Genomic DNA, 24,774 nt, shown 5'->3' with positions numbered 1-24,774 from the left:
GTAACTAATGTTTAAAACCTGGGAAAGGACAGCAAGTGCAGTCCTTGCAAGACAGTGCAGGCACCTTTTTGAGTCTGTAGTGAAGTACTCCATGTTGCAACTTCCACATGTGATTAAATGTTTATGTGCAGCAGGTTGCCAATTAGACACTGATTTTTTTCCCCAACATCCCCACCCCTTTCTTCAAGGGTCTGCAGTGTGGAGCAAATAACTCAATCTCCCAAAAATGAACAGTGGTGCCCGACATAGTGATAGTTGCCATGGGCAACTATAATGCTGAAGTCTCTCCCTGAGATAACAGCGCTGGTCTCGGAGATGGTGTCGAGGACTCCCAGACTGTTGGTTCTAGGAGACTTCAACATCCATGCTGAGGCAGCTTTCTCTGAGGTGGCTCAGTACTTCATGACCACCATGACAACCATGGGGCTGTCACTGGCCCCACACACATGTCTGGCCGCATTCTGGGCCTTGTTTTCTTGAATGGGCAGGAAGAGGGTGCTTTGAAGGTGGGGGACATTGACACCAGTCCCTTGTCATGGTCAGATCACTGTCAGACCTTTTCCCCTTCTCAGAGGCAGGGAGGGGGGCTATTAGGAAGGTCTACCCTCAGAGGCTGATGGATCCAGTGGGACTCCAAACAGCTCTGGGGGTTTTCTGGCTGATAGGACTGCCGCCCCTGACAAAACCCTGACCAACCTCTGGAACACCCAAATGACTCAGGCTATTGATACAATGGCTCCTGAGAGTCCTCTCCCACTTTGTGGAGTCTGTTTGGCCCTCTGGTATACTCCAGAGCTTAGGGCGAGGAAACAAGCTGGGAGACGGCTTGAATGCAAGTGGAGGAAAGATCTGAATGAATGCAACCAAACACTGGAAAAAACATTCTTTCTTAACCAGGACTTTGGCTGATTTAATTGACATTCTATGCCCATGTCCAGATTGCAAGCTTCCCACAGGTATCTGGTTGGCCACTGTGAGAACCGGATGCTGGACTGGATGGGCCCTAGTCTTATGATCTCATAAAATAAGAACATAGCTTAAAAAGAACCTGCTGTAAACATAGTGAACGGACACCTAAAAGTACCCAACGGCATGAGATAAGAAGCAGTTGAGCTCGAGTCAAGTGTGCAATCACCTGACTGATGAGCATTGAGAAACCTGAAATCTGAAACATGGGTTACAGAAAAGTGAACATGGGAGAAAGACAGTAAAACTGAAATAGCAGTTCTTTGTTTTAAAACCTGTGCGAGCTAATTATGGATTATTTGAATCATTTATTTCTCGAAGAATGAGGGTGTGTGTGAAGTCTATGATTCAGAATCCGTTGGTGTCAGGAGTAGCAAATGAAGCTGACAGCAATCTTGTGAAATGTGCTATTGCAAAGTGGTTGCGGGGAATGGATAGCAGAAGCTCTCAAAGTGTGATTCCACCTCATGTGTGATAGCATATCACTGTTAGAACAAACACTTTCCTACTTCCACAAAAAAGTGGGAAAGTATAAGTATCATTTAACATTTATGGTGTGGAAGCCCTAGTTCTGTGCTCAAAACTGACTGCTAAAAAAAGAAGAAGCAGCAATCTTTCAAGTATACATTTTGAGTTCCGGAACAAAAATTAATACATTGTTCAGTTTGAAACACATAAATAACCTCATCACTATTATTAGAACTTCCAATCTGTTTTTTTAAAAAACAAAAACAGAAGCAGCAGAAGAGAAAACTATTAAGCAAAGGGCTGCAACATTAACTGATTAAACAAATGCAATCATTTAAAATTATGGAGCTCAATTAAAATACAGAACCCAGTTAACTGGGCATTGTCCTGACATCCTCTGAACTTCCATTTAAGATTACTCCAGACTTCCCTATGACAATTGTAGAGAAACTCTCATCAAGAAATGGGAAGGATGCCTAGAGATGGCTGTTGGCTCTGATTTTCTCAGCCTTATATGAATGGAAAAGAGCTGTGCTCTGGTGCCGGCTCTTGCCATCCCTGCCACTGGGAAATGGAGTGGGCCGCCATTCAACTTAAGAATAAGAGAACTGTGGTGTGGAGTCTCCTTCAGGTGGTCCTCCCATTTCCAATGAGAGGTGGATTTGTAGCTGGTTGAATGGCCATTTGTCATGTAAGCTCTAGTTGAGACGTCTGCATTGCAGGGGGTAGAGCGGAGGACCCTTGGGGTCCCTTCCAACTTTACAATTCTATGATTCTCTAAGGCTTTTGCCAACCTGCTGCTTCTCAGATGTTTTGGACCACATTCCCACCAGCTGATTGGGGCTGATGCGAGTTGCAGTCAAAAATACCTGGAGGGCACTAGGTTGGTGAAAGCTGGCATACACCATTAGTGATGAGTCAGTCATACTAGCTTGAATCTGATTACAATTGAGAATGTGTGCATTTAGGCCAGAAACCTGAAGAGGCTGGAGAAAGAGGAAGGAAAATAAGATTATGCTATTTGAAGTATTGAGGGAATGGGTGATGTTATGTGACCTAACTGTAGATAATGCCTGGGTCTTGCCATGATGATGAACTTTCCTTAGAAAATCCATACGCAAATAATGCTCTGCAAGTTCTGTGTTATAAATAGTTCTTTGGAGACATGTAAACCAATGACATTTGTTTCCTACAGGCTAAAAATGTTCTACTCTGAAAACCAGATTTGATTGTTACCCTGGATTAGTCACACTTCAGGGGATCAAGATGCAAATCCACCATGACAAAAAAAAAAATTCTAAAGGCTAAATAGATGGGTAACTCAGGCTGCTTCATAAAATCTTTTTTTCCTTTTGTCTCTGGTTATAATGCATCTAGATCAAAATAAATAAACAGAAACTTATTCCCATAGAAACCTTGCAATCTAGTTGCTTTATATTTCCTAGCTGAAATTGTGAGCTAGTTCTTGCTGAATTTTTCATTGCCTTGTTTCTTGGGGCTAGATGCTTTATAATATAATGGATGCTCCTTTGTTTGAAAGAACATTAAACTTTATCAGGTTCACACAGTCCGCCTGTATGCAGGCCTTATCTCTTTTTTTAATTTTTGCCTTAAGCATTTGCATTTCAAGAAGAGTAGCTCAAAAGTAACTCCTAACATTGTAAACATTGGTCGGTTGAGTAAAGGTATTGACACTTAGAGTGAACTTTACAGTAACAAATCAGGATTGTGTTAACTTAAAGGCTAAAGATATAACATAGAAGCCAGCACAATCCACACAAAGAGAACAACCATGCTACTTTAGATTTTGAGAAGGCCTTGTGCTTTACTCAGGGTTCAATCATGAGAACATTTCCCCCCATTTTCCCCCCTCTCCTCACCCAATCAGTTTGGATGAACACATGTTATTAAAATAGCAACAATAGAGGCAGAGAATGTGCTTTGTATGCAAGAGGCATACCAAATCCTGATTCAAGATTTTAAAAAAGCAGCTATAACAATTTCCTGTGTGCAAGAAGAGTACAAAGAATGTTTAATACACAACAAAGAATTGTGGACTGAATTAATTATCTAAAACAAAGCTCTGCTCAATCTCCTAGTAGCTCAGCTCCAAATGCCTAGCACCATATGACAGAGAGTTCATAACTAGGAATGGTGGAAAAATTCAGTTCAGTCAACATTTGAAGACAAACTTATTTAGTTTGCACTTTCCAAAACAATACATGAACTGAAACACAACTGTCTATGAAAATTCACACTTATCCAGATTTTGCAATGCAGTTTTTCAGCTAAGTGTACAAAAATGCATCTACTATGGTTTGATGTGCATATAAATGCATGTATTTGTTTTTTAAAAAGAAAAATACATTGTATTAAGGAAAATTGCTTTGCAGAATGGTGAATATTAGGGGAACATGCATTGAAAAATGTGTGTAGTAGGAGAAACCTGCACAAAAGTTGTGATGAATTTTCATGAGAACTTATATATTTTTTAAATTGTAAACTGATGTGGAAACATGGATAAGTGAACTTAAGACTGAAAAAATGAGAAAGTGAAAGAAAGCAAAAATATTTGGCCATCTCTATCCATAACTTGGAGGGATTTCAGATGGCATAAGCTCTATGGCAGCATAAGGTCACCATCTGCAACTCACTGTAGAGTTTAAGTGGTGAGAAAAATCAAGTCTCATCAATTAGTGGCATATTGGGTTGGTGCCAAATTGAAACAAGACAACATCAGTGCTGCACTATAGGGCTATTGTTTTACATGATCCCTTACTTGAGGGAGGAGAATCTGGGCATCTGTAGGACACTAAATTTTGAGTTCCTGCTTGCTGGTGTTTAGATTCTCTGATCACTTCTTTCTGCTGAGCAGGCGTTGCAGATGTTCCCATAGGCTTCTCTCTGCCAACTGAAATTTAATTAAAAGGAGGATTAAAGGTCACCATATTTTATTTCTCTAGAAACATCCCAAAAATTCAAGAGGGCAATAGGTCATGCAGTTTTTCAGTATATCATATAATGAATGCATTTTTTATCTTTATGCATCATGGAAGATATACATATTTGAGTGTGTTCTCCTAGAAGCTCACTCCTTAATATCTCCCTACACAAAATGAGATGGTAATAAATTCCTATTACTGCTTTGGAAATCCAAGTTATGTGTTATCATCTATGTATGCTTCATGTGGCTTGTCCCTGAGGTATATTCCACTACCACATAATTCTGTTTCCTTCTCTTTAAAAAGAAAACACTGCCATAAGCCTTCTTCAGCCAAAATTTAATGTGTGCACAGTCCACCAAGCTCTGCTCCTATACGTACTATAGCAGCAAAGAGGAATCAGATGTAGAGTTATAGATTTTAAATGGGCCACATCTTCCTTGAAATAAGCTGCAACTTTGAAAAATTTAAACTTACAGATATTGAAATAATTAAATATGGTTATGATGGAGAAGAGGTCTAACTACTCCAGTTCCCCTGGGGCCAGGTCTGGCTGTACCACTGAGTGACTCCCATGGTCCAGCTCAGTATTTTCAGTCAAGGAGAGGACTCCAGCCACACAGCCACTGACAGGTTCTGCAGGCCAGCTAACAAACCCTCTCCCATCTCTGAACAACAAGGCACCTTCTCTACCTGCTCTCATATACTTTAATCCCTCACACCAGTCTCTAATAGGCTCTTTCCAGCATTCATCTACCTGCCGCCCAGAGTGGCTGAGGGAACCCGGCCAGATGGGCAGGGTATAAATAATATATTATTATTATTATTATTATTATTATTATTATTATTATTATGCCAAGTTGTGACAAGAAATACAAATTGAACAACTGAATTAATTTCCCCCAACCCGATACCCCCAGGAAGTCAAAAAAACATGATAGGAATAGTTACTCCTCAGAGCATGCAAAAAAACAACAACCCGGTCATACCTGTTACCCACAGTGATGAGGAAAGGAAAAAGAAATGCAAGAAGGTTGGTTAATGGCTTGGCCTAAATGTGATCCTAAATGAGACCATTTCACAGGATGGATCCAGACTTCGCCTTCCACAGATAGAAAGGCTGTTTCCATCCGTGGAAAGCCTTTGATCCAGCAAAAGGAGGAAGGTAATGTCTGCCTATTCCCTCACACCCTGCAGTCCCAGGGCGACTTCTTCCCAACCCTCTAGTACTGTGCACGAGGTGGTATTGGGGAGAAGAAAATCAGCAAAAGTCACTTTGCAGGAGCAAAGTCTGGATGCAAGATCATGCATTCATTTATTATTTCTTCAGAATGATAAAATATATATCCTTTCCCTAAGGGCTCTGGCCAGGTAGTAATACTGTGAGATAAAACTACCATATGAGTATATAGATAGATAGATGTGTGCACACACACATTAAACCTGGCTTACTTAGTCCACCTAAGAAAGTGTGGCAGTGCTGCATTGCCTCCTAATGACGCTTAAGTGGAAAGTAACTTTAACGGATCTACCACTTCTGACTGCCCTCAGTTAAACCTGTAGTGAACCTATTGTATGGTAGCCAATTAATTTTATTTCTAAATTACCACCAGTTATCTTTTTGGGTTCTTGTGTGAGGGAAAACTTAGCTCGCCTGAGGTATTTTTCAAATAGTATAACACCCTGGGGATCACCACACTCTTTTTAACTGGTTTGGGAGTCTTCTCTTTCTAGAAGATCTCTCCCCTCCTGACTGAGGTGAGACCCATGTAGACTGTATCTACATACCTGCTACCTCCCCTGGCTCAGACTCAGCCCTCCAGTTAACTCCTGTCTGTATACACCACCACCCCAGACTCTCACTACAGTCTTACTATCTAAGCTATGAGGCTCCTTCCTCTAGCTATAGATATTCTCCTCACAGCAGATTTTAAACTCAATTCTGAACCAAACTCCCTCAGACAAACCCTATCCTAATCCCTGTCTCCCATCTCAGGTGAAGCCCTGTCTAAAAACTCCCTCAGAAACTGCTCCTCCCAAAGTGCTGCTCCACACCTCCTGTTTGGTTAGCTGTCTTGGTAGCCAATCAGAGAGAGGTTCCAGCACTCTGGTGGAATTCTGAAGGACTTCATCACCATACTCTGGTCTGGCTCTGCTGTCCGTCACAGTTATGTTCAACTAAAAGTGTCCCTCTAGAATGCAATTCTTGACTGAACCTGGTTCTAGGGTGGTATATTTTGTAGACTGCATACTGAGAAATTGCAATGGGATACAAGAAATCCAGGTGGCGCTGTGGTTAAACCACTGAGCCTAGGGCTTGCTGATCAGAAGGTCGGCGGTTCGAATCCCTGTGACGGGGTGAGCTCCCGTTGCTTGGTCCCAGCTCCTGCCAACCTAGCAGTTCGAAAGCACGTCAAAAATGCAAGTAGATAAATAGGAACCGCTACAGCGGGAAGGTAAACGGCGTTTCCATGTGCTGCTCTGGTTTGCCAGAAGCGGCTTTGTCATGCTGGCCACATGACCTGGAAGCTATACGCCGGCTCCCTCGGCCAATAATGCGAGATGAGCGCGCAACCCCAGAGTCGGTCACGACTGGACCTAATGGTCAGGGGTCCCTTTACCTTTACCTTTTACAAGAAATGACACAGTCTCTTACCTGGGCTGCTCCTGCAAATCACCTGGGCTGCCTGATCAATACAATAAAACTGAGTTGCATTAATTAAAATAGTTTTAATGTTTGATTATTGCAGTGTGATAGAGCAAATGCTTCATAAACAGGCCCTGCATTAGTGCCTCAAATACAGTTTTCATCTTTGTTTCAATCAATGTTTATCTTTCTTAAAAGACTGCAAACAATATTTTTAAAGTAAGAGAACAACCATTTAGAATGTGACATACATTTGACAACTTGTGGGTAAAACCAAATGTTGCTTTCTCCAGTATGAACAACTGGTTTGGTCTGACCATTAGGGAGGAGACCTACATATATCCCTCTGTTTCGTGCAGATTCTAGGCTTACAGACCCACTTTCTAAATTCTTTTCCACTTTAAAATGACAATCCACATCTCCTGTGCCCTGTAAGAAAGTAGCATAACAAGAAATCAGCTGAATGTGTCCACACATCAATACAAAGATTATTTTTCTGGTAAATTTCTCATTAAGGCAAGGGAGTTCATATAATCATAGAGTTGGAAGGGACCCCAAGGGTCATCTATTCCAACCCCCTGCAATGAAGGAATCTCAGCTAAAGCATTCATATACAGTGGTCAAAAGATGCAGAACAGATGTTAAAGACAGAAGAAATCTGATTAATTAAATAAATCTGTACAAACAAAACAAAGAATGCAGCCTATCAGAATCTCTCATGGCTGCTTGACCCTGTTCAACCTACAAATAGCAAAACCTTAAGCCAAAGATAGATCTGCTCCAAATTTGGTATACTGAACGACTTTAAAACATGGAGTGGATTTCTAAACATAACATTTCCTGTAGAATCTGACACAGCTTCCAAAATATCAGGTCTCCTACTGGCTTCCCAGGATAATAGTTAAAGTAATATTACTATTTATCCTTCTAATGGTCTATCTCTATTCTGAAGAAGCCATTATTAAGAGCCTGAGAGCTCAGTCATCTTATTAATAGTACTGTTTGACACAACATTATAATGGCCATTTCAGTATATTCATCGACATTCACATTACTAAAGATATCTACTGATACTTATTAGACACAATACTTCAGGCATATTATAGGCAGCCATCCAGCTTTAATAAGCAATTTGCATTGACTTTAAAACCAGATTTAACATTATTATTATCAAGAAACCCACAGTTAATCAATTTGATCCATGGGGAGGAGAGAGACTCATAAGGTAGGCACACTCTATCTACAGGAACTATTAGCATGACTATCTGAAACATTTTACATAATCATGGTTGTTAACCCCTTACAGATAAAACAGGCCTTGTTTTCTAAAAAAAAGTTTAAATCTTTCCTATTTTTTTTATTATTTATTACATTTCTACACTGCCCTTCATCTCGGGATCACAGGGCAGTTTACAATATTAAAACACAAAAATACATAACATAATAACAGTTCAAAAGGCCATAGAATATTTAATTAGCCAAAGGCACCTAAATATATGTAATGAAGGTGCCAGGCAAGCCTCCCTGGAGAGAGCATACCACAAGCAGGGAGCCACCACAGAAAAGGCCTGCTCTCGTGTTGCCACACCTCAGGTGGTACCTGGTGCGGAAAAATTCTTGTCACACACATCCACATTGAAATCTTTTTGTTGAGCTTTTTTGGGGATTCCAGGGTTTGCCTAAGTCATGGGTAGGCAAACTAAGGTCCACGGGCCAGATCGGGCCCAATTGCCTTCTGGATCTGGCCCGTGGACAGTCCGGGAATTGTCGCGTGGATCGCCAGCATGCACATTCTTTCCTTCTCCCTCGCACGGCAGCAGCAGTGCCTCCTCCCTCCCTCCTCCTGGCTTCTCCCCGCCCTGCCTAGAGGAGGAATGGGACTGGCCTTTGTTGGTGCCAGCAGCAGCAGTGTTTGAGCGGCCGCTATTTTAAGCAGCCCCACTCTGGAGCCCTTTTGCATGCCACTCATCGTCCCGCCGCCAGCCTAAGTTGTTGAGCTTTTTTCTTTTTTCTTGCCTGCCTCCTTCGTGTCCTCTCCCTCCCTGCATGCCTGCATGCCTCCTCCATCAGACCGGGAATGCAGGGCTGTAAAAACAAAGGTGGAAGGGGGGAATGCCGCAGCTCCCACCCTTCCCCAGACAGATCACGGTAGGTGGAAGTCATGCGCGGGCAACCCACTGAATATCACCCCCCTCTGAGATGACACCTGGGGCAGTCCGCCCCCACCTTGCTACACCCCTGCCTGGTTCCTCCCAAGAATCCCACCCTACTCAGGCCATAGCCAGTGGTTCTTTCATATTATGACACCTGTCTCATATAATCTTTACCATATTGCTGGGAAACAAAAATCATAGTACTGTCAAGTCTTAGCCAGGTTCTTCTATGTTAGCACACTTAAAATTGCTTTCTTCTTCTGGCAAGAAGAAGAAAGCACATTTCTTCTGTTCACATCCACAGAGAAAGCATGAAGAAGAATTCCTTACCATTCCATTGCACTGCCCATCCTTGATCCTCAGATACATTCTTGGTTTTTTTACACTTTCAAACATGCAAACCCCAGAGCTGATTTTATGTACTCTCCAGTAGGAGTCGTCAGATTGATTTCCTGCGCCACTGCAGCTCCCATCAGGCCTCAGGCAGAGAGACTGGCAGTAGCTAGTAGTGAGCAAAATTATGGCACTGTTGTGGAACACTCCCTAGAAATCACCAAAAAAAGAACCAGCTGTAAATAATATGGCCTTTCAAACAGCTCTGTACTTCTTCACCCTTCATCCCAGTGCAATGACTCTCCAATCCTTGTTACCCACAGCAAATCACAAAATATTTTCGCTTTTTTATGGTGGCAGGTCTCCCACACATTTGATACAAGCAAGTAAGGCTGCAGTCCTATACCAGCTTACCTGGAAGTGAGTGTCAAATAACTCATTGGGACTTACTTTTGAGGAGATGTCATGTGTAGGATTGCACTTCCACTTACTTCAGCCGGATTAGTAGATGCTGGGAGAGGGGGGTCTGAGAGATAGTGGCTTGCTTAAAACCAACCCTAAGTATTTCCTAGTTCTCAGCTCTAAGAGAAATGCGGCACTTGGGAAATGTGGCACATATATTTATTTTGCTCCAATTAAATAAAAAACCTATGTGGCAAGTTTATCTTTTCACAGGAAAATAAAACTTGTGCTCAACTTTCCAAGTGGCAGCTTTAAAAAAAAAAAACCCCACAGATATTATTTCCATGTAGAAAGTGGGAGGGAACCACACACGAAGTGTAAAGCAGTCCTACATATCGAACTTGGTGGTTTTTATATGTTTTTGCACACAACCTCACATGCCTTTTGGTTGTGTATGGCAGAATTATTCAGGGCCCCAAGGAATAACAAAGGGATTTAAAAAGGAACCCTAGCTTCACACAGTGATTTTGACAATTGCAGTCTTTAGCTCCACCTAGTGGGTGGAGAGACCTCTCTCATCTGTTGAAGCCAGTTAAGGCAGTGGCTTATGACACACACCACCCAATTGCCTTTCTCCTCCAATCTTACCTTAACATGAACTACAAACTCCTTTGTCAGTCCTGCGTAGCTGGTGGCATCATCAGCTACAGTGCCTTGGAGATTGAAAGTCACCATTTGCCCTGGGTTCTGGACAGATTCCAGAATTGCACAACGACTTGGCTGAATGTGAACCTGCAGCTCACAGTGGACGTCACCATTGTTCTAATAAGGGCAAGATGGGACTAATCAGTATATTAGGCTGAGAACTGAGCCAGATAAAAAGTCATGGTTTTCTTTGCACCCAAACTGCAGGGCCAACTGCAGATTGCCATAAGCACGAAAGATCACCCTACGGTTATTCATTTATTATTCACTATTTATTTCAACAATTTATAAAATCCTTAACACATTAGTTTCTATGGGGACATTTTCCTTCTGTTGCCTTCAGGCTTGCATTCTGACACTGCTGGACAGTGCAGGATTTCAAGTCTTCAGATCTCGTTATCTGGAGATATTAAGTATCCAGAGAATTTCACCTCTCTTTATTTCTTAAAGGGTACCTTAGCACCTTCAACAACAACGCTGCAAAAAGTCACACAGAAGGCTTCAAATCAGAAGGTCAGACTCTAGAACCAAAGTCTCTTGGCAGTTCAGTTCAAATTTAAGATTTCCACCTTATCATTGTCTCCAGTAGAAACTATCTGTGACTTCTCGTAAGAGTGAAATCCCATTATATTGTATTTATGAAGAAAAAAAACAGACATTATTAAGGCCAAACCAGCAAATATGATTTGTGGGATAATCCTCCAGCATTACAGGCATCACTGTGGTTTTATGGATGGTGCTCTTAGCTAGAATGCTAAAAGCATAATATTAAGTAAATTATAAGGGGCACTAATATGCAATAGTATAAAAATATAGCAGCACAGTGCACAGCTTTGGAATAAAACACTCTAGGCAAAGGAGACTTGTTTGTGGTACAAGGCTTTTTAGAACCACACCCCACTGCCATCTGATTCTCTCTTTAAACTGTGTTGGCTTTTGTCAACTTGGTGCTCTCCCTTTGTTTTTGGACAAGAACTCCCACCAGGCTGGGAAGACTGCACTGCCTATTAATCAGTTCCTGATCTTGCCATATTTTATCCTATCTATGGTTTTATGTAAATTCTCATTATCAGCAGCATTAGTAGTTTTGGTTATGCCAAAGAGAGACGACTGAACCAAAATCATGGAGCCTAGAAATGCAAACCCACCCACAAAATGTAAGGTATTAACCTTTTATTTATTTCCACTTCCTCTGCATGATTTCAATCCAAAAGGCCCTCAAGAACTGTTAATATGTCACAAATATAGCTTTCCCACTATGCTTCAGTGAGAATGCATAAAAGAAAGCTACATTGCTATTTTAAATAGTGAAAACAAGCAACTATCTTACTTCTTTCTTATTATCCACTCTAAAATAGTATCACACATTTGCAGGGACAAATCCTGAAGGCTTCAACAGTTTGAGAATAGTCGCTTGAAATATACTGGCACAATTTGTTCCCTATAATCTCATCCTGAAAACAAACTTCTTTATATTTGAATATTTAGCTACTGTATTTATAAACAAAAACTGATTGCAAATGGGGGTGGGGAGGCAAGGTTCATAAGATTCATCACATACGTCTGGTTTTGGTGAACACTATATTTGTGATGGGACATGGGTGGCGCTATAGGTTAAACCACAGAGCCTAAGGCTTGCCGATCAGAAGGTCGGTGGTTCAAATCCCTGCAACGGGGTGACCTCCTGTTCCTCGGTCCCTACTCCTGCCAACATAGCAGTTCAAAAGCACATCAAAGTGCAAGTAGATAAATAGGTACTGCTCCAGCGGGAAGGTAAATGGCATTTCTGTGTGCTGCTCTGGTTTACCAGAAGTAGCTTAGTCATGCTGGCCACATTACCCGGAAGCTGTACACCGGCTCCCTCAGCCAGTAAAGTGATATGAGCACCGCAACCCCAGAGTCATCCTCGACTGGACCTAATGGTCAGGGGTTCCTTTACCTTTATATTTGCGATACAATTTACATTTTGGGAAATTCATAGACACAGGGGAAAAACCTGAGCAGCTTCATACCATTCCAGCAACTGAACCATGAGCAAAGCCAAGGGCTAAGTGTGGCACTGGGTGACTTCTAAACACACACGTGTTTCCTTTTTTGATGGTCACATCAAAAAGACCTAAAAATAAACCAGAAACAAAAAACCTGATCAGCTGTTTCGTAGCATTTTGTCTGGGATGTTCTCATTCTTAAAACCCAAAAGACAGCATGAAGTTTACTCCTTCTGAAATATATTGTTCCTCTCACTGATGAAATGTGAGGCTTTTATATTCTTTGGTGATGGTCCTGGTGGTGAAATTGCTATATCAAGGTTGTTCTCTCAGGAATGTTTATTCTTGTCTTAGTGCCATTCTTTGCTGCTCTGAGACACTCATGATAACTAGCTATCTTGGGTCACTCATGTGGCAATGTATGGTGAAAATTTGAGGGTCTTGCTTATTTCTACTGCATGTTGTCAAGTCTGAAGAGACAACTTTCATCTCATCTCTTTGGTGAAGTGCACATAGTTTCATATGTGTGTGGAGGCCATGCATCACCACAGAGGGGAAACAGAATTTCTGTCCTGAGAAAAGACAGAACAGGACACTGTACAGAAGCACAACATCACTGGCACAACTATATTCCATTGTATAGTTCAACATAACAAGCCATATTGTGTTTCTCTATACTATAGTGAGGGTCACCAATGTGGTGGCCTTTGGGCAAACTTGATGACCATCTCATTACCATGGAGCCTCTGAGGCCGCTCCCTGTCCCCTTGGAAGAGTGACATTATTTCCAACTTCCTCTTTTAGCTCAATGTACTTTTCAAACCCCAAATTAATTCTATTGGATCTAATTTTTACCCAGTGCCCTCAACACACACTTAAAAATCCAGATGTGCCTACAAGTCTAAAAAGGTTGGTTACCCCTGCTCTGTAGGACTATAAATATCACCCATCAGTAGTAACAAACATACTACTTTTTCCATGATCCTGGCATAGGTGCCAAGTTCTGGATTGAAAAATCCAGGATCAGGAGCGCCGTGGCACCGGAGGTCGCTTCTATGCACTTCCGGACATGCGTAGAAGTGACTTCCGATGCCACTGTGCCCATTTCCAAAATGTCCGCAGTGCCAGAGGTCACTTCTACGCATGTCCGAAAGTGAGTAGAAGCGACTTCCGATGCCAGCGCAGCACCAGAAGAACATGGCTGCCGACAGGAGCTCCGTAATCCGGGGGAATATGGGGTATTTTGCTATTCGGGACACCTGCGGGAAACGGTAAGAAAATACGGGGGTTTCCCGGGGGAAACAGGGTAGCTATGGATCCTGGGATGAAAGAAAAGACAATCAGGTTCACCCACTGAAAGGGGGCGGGGGAGAGAGAGGGGGGGAGGGAGAGAAACTGAACTTAGCTCAGTTGCTATTATCACAAAATCATATAAACAGACAGTCAAACATAGCACATATAACTGCCAGAATTTTCGGCACTGTGAGTTCAATTAGCAGTTGATGACAGCTACATTCCAACTTAGTTCCCTAGCATTACATTCTCTTCCAACCCAGACTAATAACAGAAGTCCTTCTCGCCTTTAGTAATGATGTTAGGAGTCAGTATAATGGTCCAAGGAAATGTTTCATCTTAGCTGTGCTTCAGCTACAATTTGTGGTGCAGACAGTTGCTTACCTCTGCCTGCCCTTGCTGAGCTTCACTAGAGTTTATCTCAGACTGGTAAATGTAAAATTCTGACTGTGTGTGGGTGTTTAGTCTGCATCCACCACACACCCCACCACTGATTTGTGAAGCTGGGCATACATCACATTAGCCAAAATCCACATCTACCATGTACTGTAGTTTCTTCAGAAATCCTGCATTTTGATGTGCTTTCCTCCCAAACCAGCTTTGATCTAATTTAAAAACATAAGCCGTATGAGACATCCATGCCCTCTCCTTGCCCGCTAGTGTGACTAGACAGTGGGTGACATCGAAACACACCCAGCCATACTGATACAAACAATGATGTGCAGATACAATTTGAATCACAGTGTGGAGTGGAGAAATGACCTTGCAGCATTTTGAGCAGGTAGTGTACACTGCTGCGATCAGCAGTTAGGTCTTACGAACTACCTTACACACAGAGAGAGAGGGGGGGGAGAGAATTACAGGGGAAAGTGTCTGGGATGAAGAGAGCAATTTCCAGGCTTGATCTTTGCTGTTTCTCATTTGTGAAGCTACACAAACCCAATGTGAGCATTTTTGTGTGGTTCTACAGCCCGTACAACAAAGGCTCAGCTGCCCCTTCCTCTTAGCCTTAAAATGTGCGATGATATGACAAAACAAAGAATTTTGTTTAAATAATCTACTGTCTTAACTCTGTACGGTACATCTACAAAAATGAGTTTAGAGAGTCCTCTTCACAAAAAGGGTTAACAAAAATTACCATGATCATAAAGAAGAGATAACAAAGTTACCATATTTATCTTTCTTGTCACCACGGGCATGAACAGTTCCGTCAGGAGATAGGTATATGAATCCATGGGATACCTTGTTGTAAAACTGAAGTGTATTGCCTTTCTGAAATTTCCATTTTTCAGCTGCCCACTGGTTAAAGAAAGACAGACGACTAATCACCACACAAAAGGCAACACATCAAGTATCTTACAATGAATTAATATAAATTTCAACTAGCTTGTTACTGTCTGCTCTGACTGGTAGAAGTTCTTCAGGGTGTCCATCAACCCATGACCTTTTAGCTTGAGATGCTAATTAAGGACTGAACCTTGTGCCTGCACAGTGTCCATTTCTGCTACAAACCTATGGCCCCTCCCAAAGATTGCTTGTGCGAAACATATGGACAGCCACAGCCCACAGATGTCGTACAGCATGATTAAAATGGGTCTAATAATTTTGTTTAAAGATTTAAAAAAAGGATAGAAGGTAGATTTTTACCATTTCTGCTCTTTTGATTTCCAACTCTTGTCCTACAGAAATAAAAACACCAATATGAGTAAAGTCTAAGGGGAAAATTTGCTAGAATCAACAAGACTTAAATCCTATATACCGTAATTCCAGTGAAACTTTGTGGTCCTACGCATGTTGATCTGGAAGTAAGTCTCAGTGCATTCAATTAGGCTTACTCACAACTAAATGTGCATAAGAATACAGTCTCAGACTCATTAAGCCTTAAGGCTTTGAAGTGGGTATCGGTGCTAAACCTTAAACATCAAAGAAATTATATACTGGTTGCACACACAACCAACATTGAAACACCCAGAATGTGCCATGGCTCATGAAATGTTCTTGTCTGCCAGTGGTTTATACTTACTCCCAGCAAATGTGTCATCAAGAGTGACATACAGTTCTCTCACAATTTTGCCATCATCTTCTCCTTGATCAAGCCACCTTTGGGAGGGAAACACATTATATAATAACAATACATATTTCCATGCTGCTCTTTATAAACTCAAGTATATTAAAATGAACCTGGGTTATTAGCTTGGCCAACTCTAGATTACATATCAGAAACATGGTTGTGGGACCAGATAAAGATCTACCCTTGGAAAATATTTTAAAAGAGCAACATTTTTTGTTAACTTTCAGAAGTTTAAAAATGAGTATTTTCCCCTAAGAAACTTGAATCTCAGTACAGTATTGTAAAACTGGTGCACAGCTGTGTGAAGAATGAAAGCTACACACACAAGTACAGGCACAAACAATCCTTTTGTGTATGAAAAAAAAATGTGATTGCCATAAAATTAAAGCTGTACTGAAAGATCTCTACTGGATGAAGCCATTAACCTCTTGAGGGGCGTGTTATTTCTATCAATAGATTGGGGGCTAGCATTAATATAGGAAGATTAAAAATCTGTATGTTAAAGGAAATGAATGGGTAAAAGAACAAAATAGATATGAACGGGTCATTCATAATGTTTTGTTGTGAAAATCCTGCATGCCATAATAATAATATGAAGATGAAGATGAAGATGAAGATGAAGATGAAGATGAAGAAGAAGTTTGTTTGTACCCTGCCCAGCTGGCTGGGTTTTCCTTGTTTGGGAGCAGCCTTATTTGAGAGCAGCAAGTCCCATTGCCATCAAATGACTTACTTCCAATAAATAAACTTGCAGTACTGTACTGGGTTGCATGGATGAGCTTATATTTAGAACACTTCATGCAATACAGTATGGGAACAGCCTCCATAAAAAAGGATGGCCAAAGCTTGAGAGGGAATATTAGCTGGGGGTAGACCTGTGCTAAGGTCTATGAAAAGAGGATGAGTTCTGCTTTCATTGTTTTATGTGGGTGACTGAGGTAAAGAAATAATTACTTGTATTCCCTGACACCCCACAAGCAACTGAGGAACTTTCCCTTCGCATTGTGGTTAATGAAGAGATCGCCCCCTCCTGACTGCCCAGGAGGGGGCGATGTGGCATATCTAATCTCTCTTACATCAGCGTTGAGAAATCTATGGCCCTTCAGAGGTTGTTAGGCTCTAGCTGCCATCAGCTCCAGCCAGCATGGTCAATGAGCAGAGGCAGTGGAAGTTGTAGGCCAGCAATACTGCAAGACGCACAGGTTCTACACCCCATGATTTGATCAAAAGATCATATGCAATGTTACCACCCATAGTATTTGACTACTACATACATATAACAGGTGTTCTGTATCCTTGAAATTTTTGCTTCATAGTTTGAAACAGTAAGCCTTTTCCCAACCTCACTAAATAGAAACATCTTCTTTTATACAAATACAAATAATTGTCAAAAGATGAGAAAATGTTTGGAATCTGCTAGGGAAGACTCAGTTTGAGCCAGGTCTTTTCTCAGAACCTGTGAGGTAAGCCCCATAATCTTCTTTAAGTACTAAAGGCTATATCTGGATCAGGTGAGATAATAAATGTTGAGTGTGCCTATGAGTGGTGCCAGTGCATTTTCTTCACTATTGAGTATAAGCAAACAGTATTGCAGGGGCGTTGGACTAGATGACCCCTGGGATCCCTTCTAACTCTAAAATTCTTTGATTCTATGAAATTCAGACTATGCAATTCTTCTAAGTAACAACAGGTTCTTGGAAGATCGTAGCTGATCATCACATACAATGAGGTCTAACATTATGAGTTGGTTAACGGAATCTTTTTCAAAATTCAAAACTTCACAAACCTGTGGCACGCAAAGTTATAATCCGAGTTGGTGATAAGATCCTTGACTATAATTTTCTCCAGAAACCAACCATTTCCTAGGAGGAATTATGAAGATGATAAAGATTCCATTCTTAATAGTGAACTAATCACACACACACACAAATGACTGTTACTAAGGACCAGATCAAATGTGCACAAAGAATGCATGTGATGCTTTAGATTGAGTTATCACAGGGCTAACAAAACATATATCTTGCTCAATGTCACCTTGAATTCACCTTTTCCATTCAATCTGAGCACATGCTCACCTGCTAATAATCAAGTCTTGTATAATCAAATGATCAACACACATCTGTGGACCATTTATTTCTACTACGTATGAATAGTATTTACATATTAGCAAACTTTTCTCTATGATGTTTTAAGGGGAAAAATGGAATGTATGTAGAGAAAAAAACCCTAATCCTACAGTTTATGTTGTAAAGGCTTCAGTGCTTACTGAATGATAAACTGCTGTGAGGCAGTGTGATTTTGTGGCATACTGCAGGAGCACGGAAAAGTAATGGTTCAATCATCAACCAATCAAAGCAGAGGTACACAATGCAGATTGTCACCAGTTTGGGAGAATTGTATATTGACAAGCACAAAACATAACTGAGAAGATTGATTCTTTTATGCTGCAGTTCTCAGTAAAAGGCTGAAAATCAGTTTACCCCTTCAAACATTACAGTTTCCCTACACAAAGTTTAAGGGGAAAAATATGTAAAAAAATGTGTACACAATCATGTGTGAAAACAGTTTGAATGTCCAGTTTGTCACAGTTCTCACAAATGATGGTAGGCATGTTTTTCCTAATATAACCTGCTTGTCCTAAATGTTGAATTGTCATTTTTTTAAATAAAAAAATATGTAGCTTCTGTGAGTCCAACAGTCATATAAACGGGCTACTTGTCATCATTTCTATGTCAGCAAAACAGGTTGACAGAATTCACTGCACTGATATTTCTGACCTGAGCCAAGTCCATTGTGTCCTATAACAATTCTATGCAGATTTCCAAGGTGCACAGCTTCAAGTAAAAATATATCAGTCTGCAAGCAAACAATCAAAGTGATTAGAAAATTTTCGGAGTTAAAAGCATTAGATCTCTCTCCCTGATGTCAGTCTATGTGGTCAGTGAAGCACATAAGTATGAATGGATACCCCAAACCAGTTTCTGCCTGTGTAGTAAATGGCAAAAATAGTTCTTGTTAATCACAGTAACTCACTCGAATTAAAATAATTGTTCATTGGGCTCAGATCCCTTGGATCAGTTGCTACACTGAGGTGGGTGGCTGGCAGCTGAGGAATCCCCTGGCCAGCTGCTTGAATTGGTGGGCTTTCCCACCAGCTAACCATTTGAATCTTGGGCTAATCCAGCTGTGGCAAGTGGGTGGGGCTTGGGAGTGGAGCAGGCTGGTTGCACCCTACCCCAGTCTGCTGAAAAACATCTCAGACAAACTACCTAGGGTCACTAGCCAAACTGACTTTGGCCAAAGACCTTCCAAACCTACATATTAGAACTGTCCCTACTGATACGATTTTAAAAAAATGTCCTGACATATTGGTGGTAGCAATTTTGGGACAAATGAGTTTATGGGTTTGAAACCTGTGCTTTTTGAATGCATGAATAGCCCTGTAGAAATATTCACAATGAAATGGGGACAGGGGAGTACTTCAGAAGATAAAGACACATTGCTATAATCCACTCACTTGTCCTTTTACACATTTCCTAGGTTTCTTTGACCTACGGAGCTGTCGGGAACCGGTGTCACCCTTTTCTCCATAGACAGCAATGTAGATATCAGCTTCTGTTCCAGCATTCCATAGATCACCTGTTACCACATGCACCTCATACACTGCCACTGACAGTAAGAGAAGACAGGCTTTTACAAACATACTATTGCGTGCACAACACCAACGACTGCTATAGATGCATCAGCCTATTGAGAAGTTTGGCTTACTATACACTAAGAATAGTTGCCCTCATATTAGCTAGTGTCTATAAGAAAACAAATCATATATAGGGTGTTTCTTATGTGCCATCAACATCAAGATGTGTGTTTATGGAAAAATAAATGGTTGTACTCTGCCTCATTCATGAAAGGGTGCATACTTTTTTCAATATGGAGGAGCAAGTACAAAGCTTGAGGGTACTGCTGTCACTCGAGGCACAGGTGGCCTTGGTGGCATTGAGTGCCTTCCACTAGCTTTGGATGGTGGCCCAGCTACACCCCTATCTGGACAGAGGTAGCCTAACCTCTGTCATCTATGCTCTAGGTTAACCTCTAGGTTAGATTACTGCAATGCAGTCTATGTGGGGCTGCCTCTGAAGATGGTACAGAAACTTCAGTCGGTGCAGAATTCAGTGGCCAGGTTGCTCACTGGGGCAAGATGGTTTGAGCATCTTATACCAGGCATAGGCAAACTCGGCCCTCCAGATGTTTTGGGACTACAACTCCCATCATCCCTAGCTAACAGGACCAGTGGTCAGGGATGGTGGGAGTTGCAGTCCCAAAATGTCTGGAGGGCCGAGTTTGCCTGTGCCTGTCTTGCACCAATCCTGGCCTGACTGCACTGGCTTCCAATTACTTTCTGGGCCCAACTCAATGTGCTAGTTTTGACCTTCAACAAGGCTCAGAACCACAATACCTCAAGGATCACCTGTTCCTAAGTGAACTGACCTGGCCCCTGCCATCATCATTTGAGCCCCGTCCTCATGTGCCTCCTCCACAAGAGGTCTGGAGGGTGGCAACATGAGAATGGGCCTTTTCTGCACTGGCTCCCCACTTGTGGAATGCTCTCTCCAGGGAGGGTCATCTGACACCTTTGTTACATATCTTTAGGCACCAGGCAAAAGCATGCCCCTTCTCCCAGGCCTTTGGCTAATTAAAGAATATATGGCCTTTTAAACTGGGGGGAGTTATTGTTTCTGTTTGTTATGATGTTATATATTTTTGTGTTTTAATATTGTAAACTGCCCTGTGATCCTCAGAGAAGGGCAGTATAGAAACTTAATAAATAATTAAGATAACAATAATTCTCTACAATAATTTAGAGAAAGTGCTGTATGTCAAGGCAAGCAGCTTCTGGGAGCAATGACCCAGAGGCATTAAGCTGATTTATACAAGGAAAATATTGATGTATATAAACAAACGTGGAAAATAAACCAACCAGGCAAAGTTAAGCATCTTGAAGTTCATCCAATTTCACTGGGAGAGATTTAAACATATGCTTAATTGTCCCACTAAAATCAATGGGTTAGTGGACCATTAAATCCCATTGATTTCATTGGGGCTGTTCTAAGCATGACTAAGTTGGTCTCCAACCCAGTAAGACATAATTTCTAAATTAACTTCTTTATCTTGGCATATTTCCACATCTACTATTGGAACTCAGAGAGTAGAGAAGGGGGAACGGTTGCTTGTGCCTAATGAGGAGAATCTCTGTTACCAAATGTAGCTACCAGATATAACACTGAGTAGGAAGCAATCAGAGCAGTATATGAGGGATGTGGGCAAAGCCCTAAACGGCCTCGGTCCACTATACCTGAAGGAGCATCTCCACCCCCATCGTTCTACCCGGACACTGAGGATCGTCTGGCGGTTCCCTCACTGCGAGAAGCCAAGTTACAGGGGACCAGGCAGAGGGCCTTCTCAGCAGTGGCACCCGCCCCATGGAATGCCCTCCCACCAGATGTCAAAGAGAACAACAACTACCAGACTTTTAGAAGACATCTGAAGGCAGCCCTGCTTAGGGAAGCGTTTAATGTTTGCTGGACTACTGTATTTTAATATTTTGTTGGAAGCCGCCCAGAGTGGCTGGAGAAACCCAGCCAGATGGTGGGGTATTAATAATAATAATAATAATAATAATAATAATAATAATAATAATAATAATAATAATAATAGATAGGAAGTGACAGTTTTGAAAGTGTGAGGTGAGGAAGGGATAGCCTATGTGCCCACTATAGGCTCCATTTGCAACATGGTATTTGCATGTTTCTAGCTAGATTTTTAGGTTATGAAAAATAAGAAACACAATTCTGTGAAGCCCTTGATTTCAATGGGAGCATTAAAAGTATTGGGCTTAAACATGTATTTAATGGTCATATATTTCTATTTATCATTCCCCATTAAGTATTTTCCATGTCTAAGCAGTTTCCTATGAAATGCAGTTATAGGGACGGGAAGAGTCCCCATAACTCCTACTTTTTTTTTTATTCCTTACCTGGAAGAATGGGCTGACCCAGATGTAAAACAGGAAGTTCTTGACATATTTCGCCATCATCCTGGCTTTGTGCCAGCCACCTATCTACAGGGAAATCAAACTGCTCCCCTGTCACAAGATTCTGCAAATGCAGCTGAAATGCAAGCAATCAAGTCTACATTATTGTGGTATCTTTACAAAAATGAACTAATACTTTTCAAAAATGAACAAATGCTGTTACAGTCTCTACTGGAACAGACCCCCTGAGTATGTGTGGGTCACTTTTTATGCTGCATTGTAAATCTATAGAATGAGTTTTCCATTTTCCAACCCAAACCCATGTCAGAGGTTTCCTGAATTTGTACTGTAAGTGTAAACCATACAAATCTCTCTAATCTACCTTTCCCCCCTCAAAATACATGATAACTGTGTCTGTGCTCTCTGGAAGTCTAAGATGAATATATCCAAGGATGGAACCTGACTACACACTCAATAATGCACAAAATGTTTCTCTGTTTTTTTTACTCAGAAATACCTTTCACGTATTCTGAATCACACCAAGAGCTTACTTGACCATAACAGTCTCCCAGCTGCAGACACAATACAACAAATTCAGTTCATGTCTGAATCGGAACCTATCAAATTTACACTTTCTGAAACAATATGACAATGAAAACACAGTCACCCTCCAAAATTTGCATTTATCAAATTTTGCAGATGTCAAGCCAATGTTCCAAAAAATGCAAATATTAGGGTCAAGTGAAGATAGAAATTAATATACGGTAGTGGTGAAAATGACATACTAAAATGCATTGAGTGAAATTGCTTGTAAAGATGTTTACATTAATCAAAACAGCATACAAAGGTGTGTAACGATCGGTAGAAATTAGCAGTAAAATGCTGAAGAATTTCCATGGGGATTAAATATGTATATATTGAAAATGACTGCAGAAATGTGCATAATTGAATTTAAGATTGGAAGAATGAGAAACTGAGAGAACGAAAACCGGCAGGTCCTTCTATTTACAGGAATGACAACAGAGGTGTGTAGAAAGAGGCAGGAGCAAAGGACTCATCCCCACTCTCCCAATCACATGGTGGTAATTGTGGTGTGATGGGACAGAACAAGCGAATAGGGTTCTTAACAGCCATCTTGTGTAGACGTAGTACTTGGTGGATTATTTTTATTTTAGACCCCAGCCTTTACCTTAAAAAAACCCCAAACCTTAAGATGACAAATATAGAGAGCTATCTGATTGTTATCCTCACTACAATCTAGGGGTTTTTTTCAATAAAAAGGTTAGGCTGAGACACGGTGACTGCCCCAAGACCACCACCTATTGTTGAAATTCAAAAGTTGCATGTAACTCTCCCTCCACTTCCAAATCTTGTAAAAGGGTGGTGTCATTGTTTCTTTAGAGCAGCCTCTAGTGAGCTGAATGGGTGTGTGGTGTTCTTCATTGTCTTTAGTAACTTGGCATTCACTTGAAAGTATATCACTAACCATGAGTCTGTGGTTTACCAAAATCTTGTTTACTGGATAACATTTTCTTCAGCAGCAACAATGTACTATTCCAATGGTGTAGCTATGCAACATGTGATCATATAGTATGTGCATGACTAAGGTTTTGGCGAAGCAGCAAAAGTGTTATTTGCCAAGATCTTCAGAAAGAATGATTGATTTTAAGATATGGACATAGCTCACCTCTTTGCAGTGCCAGGCAGGGGTTTCTCCAGAGTTATTGTGCCCTATCCGTATTTTGTAGAGCTCTCCTAGGTCTTCCGTTTGTATCTGTTAAAATAACCACACACGAAACAGCAGTTCATCTAGCTTCTTGAACATAAAACTGCTCCAGTAACTTTGGCTCAATATGTTTCACGTATTAGTTCAGAATGCTATTTCATCTTTCTAAAGCATTTAGCTTGAGGAGGACTTAATAAGTAGGTCCAGCTGTGAGTCTGCAAAACTGAGTAAATTTACTTGAAATGGAATTCAAATGAAGTAAATGTGTTTAGAATTTTTGTGTCAATAGGTTCAATCTTAGGGCATCAATGTAGCCTACAACATATTCAAGCAGCAAATCCTTGCTTAGAATGGTGAGATAAATAGAGTGTTTTATCTTAGGACATTAGCCAGCTTATCAATTTACAGTCTGGAATGACTTCACTACTTATATGAAGATCACTGTTTATTTTTATATACTTGTAGTTCTTGAATCATGAAGCCAACCTCTATAAGGAAATGTGATGAACTGAGAGTTATATGGGTTGAAGTTGCCTCAGATGGACCAAAAAAGTAGAAGGCGAGCCAGCCAATGGAATACAATCTCTTGTTCTCTGGCCTCAACTCTTATTCCCAGCCCAGGGGAAAATCAGAGAAGGAGCATTGTCCGGGAAGCCTTTGCCCTTTACTCAAGTACCTTCTAGGCCAGAGGATGTTGCTTTCCCTGACTCTTCAGACTCAAAGTGTACCCCCATGATGCAGTCTTCACCTTCCACATGCCATTGGAGGCTGCAGCTACAGAGTCATAAAATGATCCTTTAAGAAATAGACAGCTCCTCAGAGGGGGAGATGTTAAAAGTAGGTCCAGACCAGTTGGCCTTCAGAAGGCCTCAGTATAATTCTGAGGTAGCAGTTTTTGCCTGTACTTGCCATAGTGATCTGTCCAGGGTTCTAACAGACTGTGTTTTACCTTGGCAGTTATTATCTTGCACAGCTTATTAAATGTGATTCTGCCTTTTCAGATTTGACTTTGCTCTTCAGGATGTGACCCTATCCTTCCAGTAAGTGCA

The 24,774-nt window shown here is 41.2% G+C and overlaps 1 protein-coding gene across 4 annotated transcripts in view; it reads right to left on the bottom strand.

Annotated features, from left to right (window-relative positions):
* RP1 (RP1 axonemal microtubule associated) overlaps positions 1-24,774 on the bottom strand; it is a 192,610-nt gene that overhangs the window by 126,615 nt on the left and 41,221 nt on the right. For all 4 annotated transcript variants that reach the window (XM_035125531.3, XM_060277835.2, XM_035125532.3 and 1 more), the window contains 13 exons: positions 23,687-23,773; positions 22,003-22,135; positions 19,486-19,637; positions 18,746-18,824; positions 17,755-17,830; positions 15,921-15,997; positions 15,545-15,576; positions 15,067-15,196; positions 12,629-12,732; positions 10,560-10,733; positions 9,507-9,719; positions 7,275-7,452; positions 4,214-4,345 (listed from right to left, as the gene is read on the bottom strand). In XM_035125531.3, coding sequence (XP_034981422.3) covers positions 4,214-4,345; positions 7,275-7,452; positions 9,507-9,719; positions 10,560-10,733; positions 12,629-12,732; positions 15,067-15,196; positions 15,545-15,576; positions 15,921-15,997; positions 17,755-17,830; positions 18,746-18,824; positions 19,486-19,637; positions 22,003-22,135; positions 23,687-23,773 — 1,567 coding nt within the window. The remainder of the gene's footprint in view (positions 1-4,213; positions 4,346-7,274; positions 7,453-9,506; positions 9,720-10,559; positions 10,734-12,628; positions 12,733-15,066; positions 15,197-15,544; positions 15,577-15,920; positions 15,998-17,754; positions 17,831-18,745; positions 18,825-19,485; positions 19,638-22,002; positions 22,136-23,686; positions 23,774-24,774) is intronic.

The sequence above is a fragment of the Zootoca vivipara genome, chromosome 8, assembly GCF_965207765.1.
Source record: "Zootoca vivipara chromosome 8, rZooViv2.hap1.1, whole genome shotgun sequence".
NCBI classification, from domain to species: Eukaryota; Metazoa; Chordata; class Lepidosauria; order Squamata; family Lacertidae; genus Zootoca; species Zootoca vivipara.
This window is presented reverse-complemented; position numbering and strand designations above follow the sequence as displayed.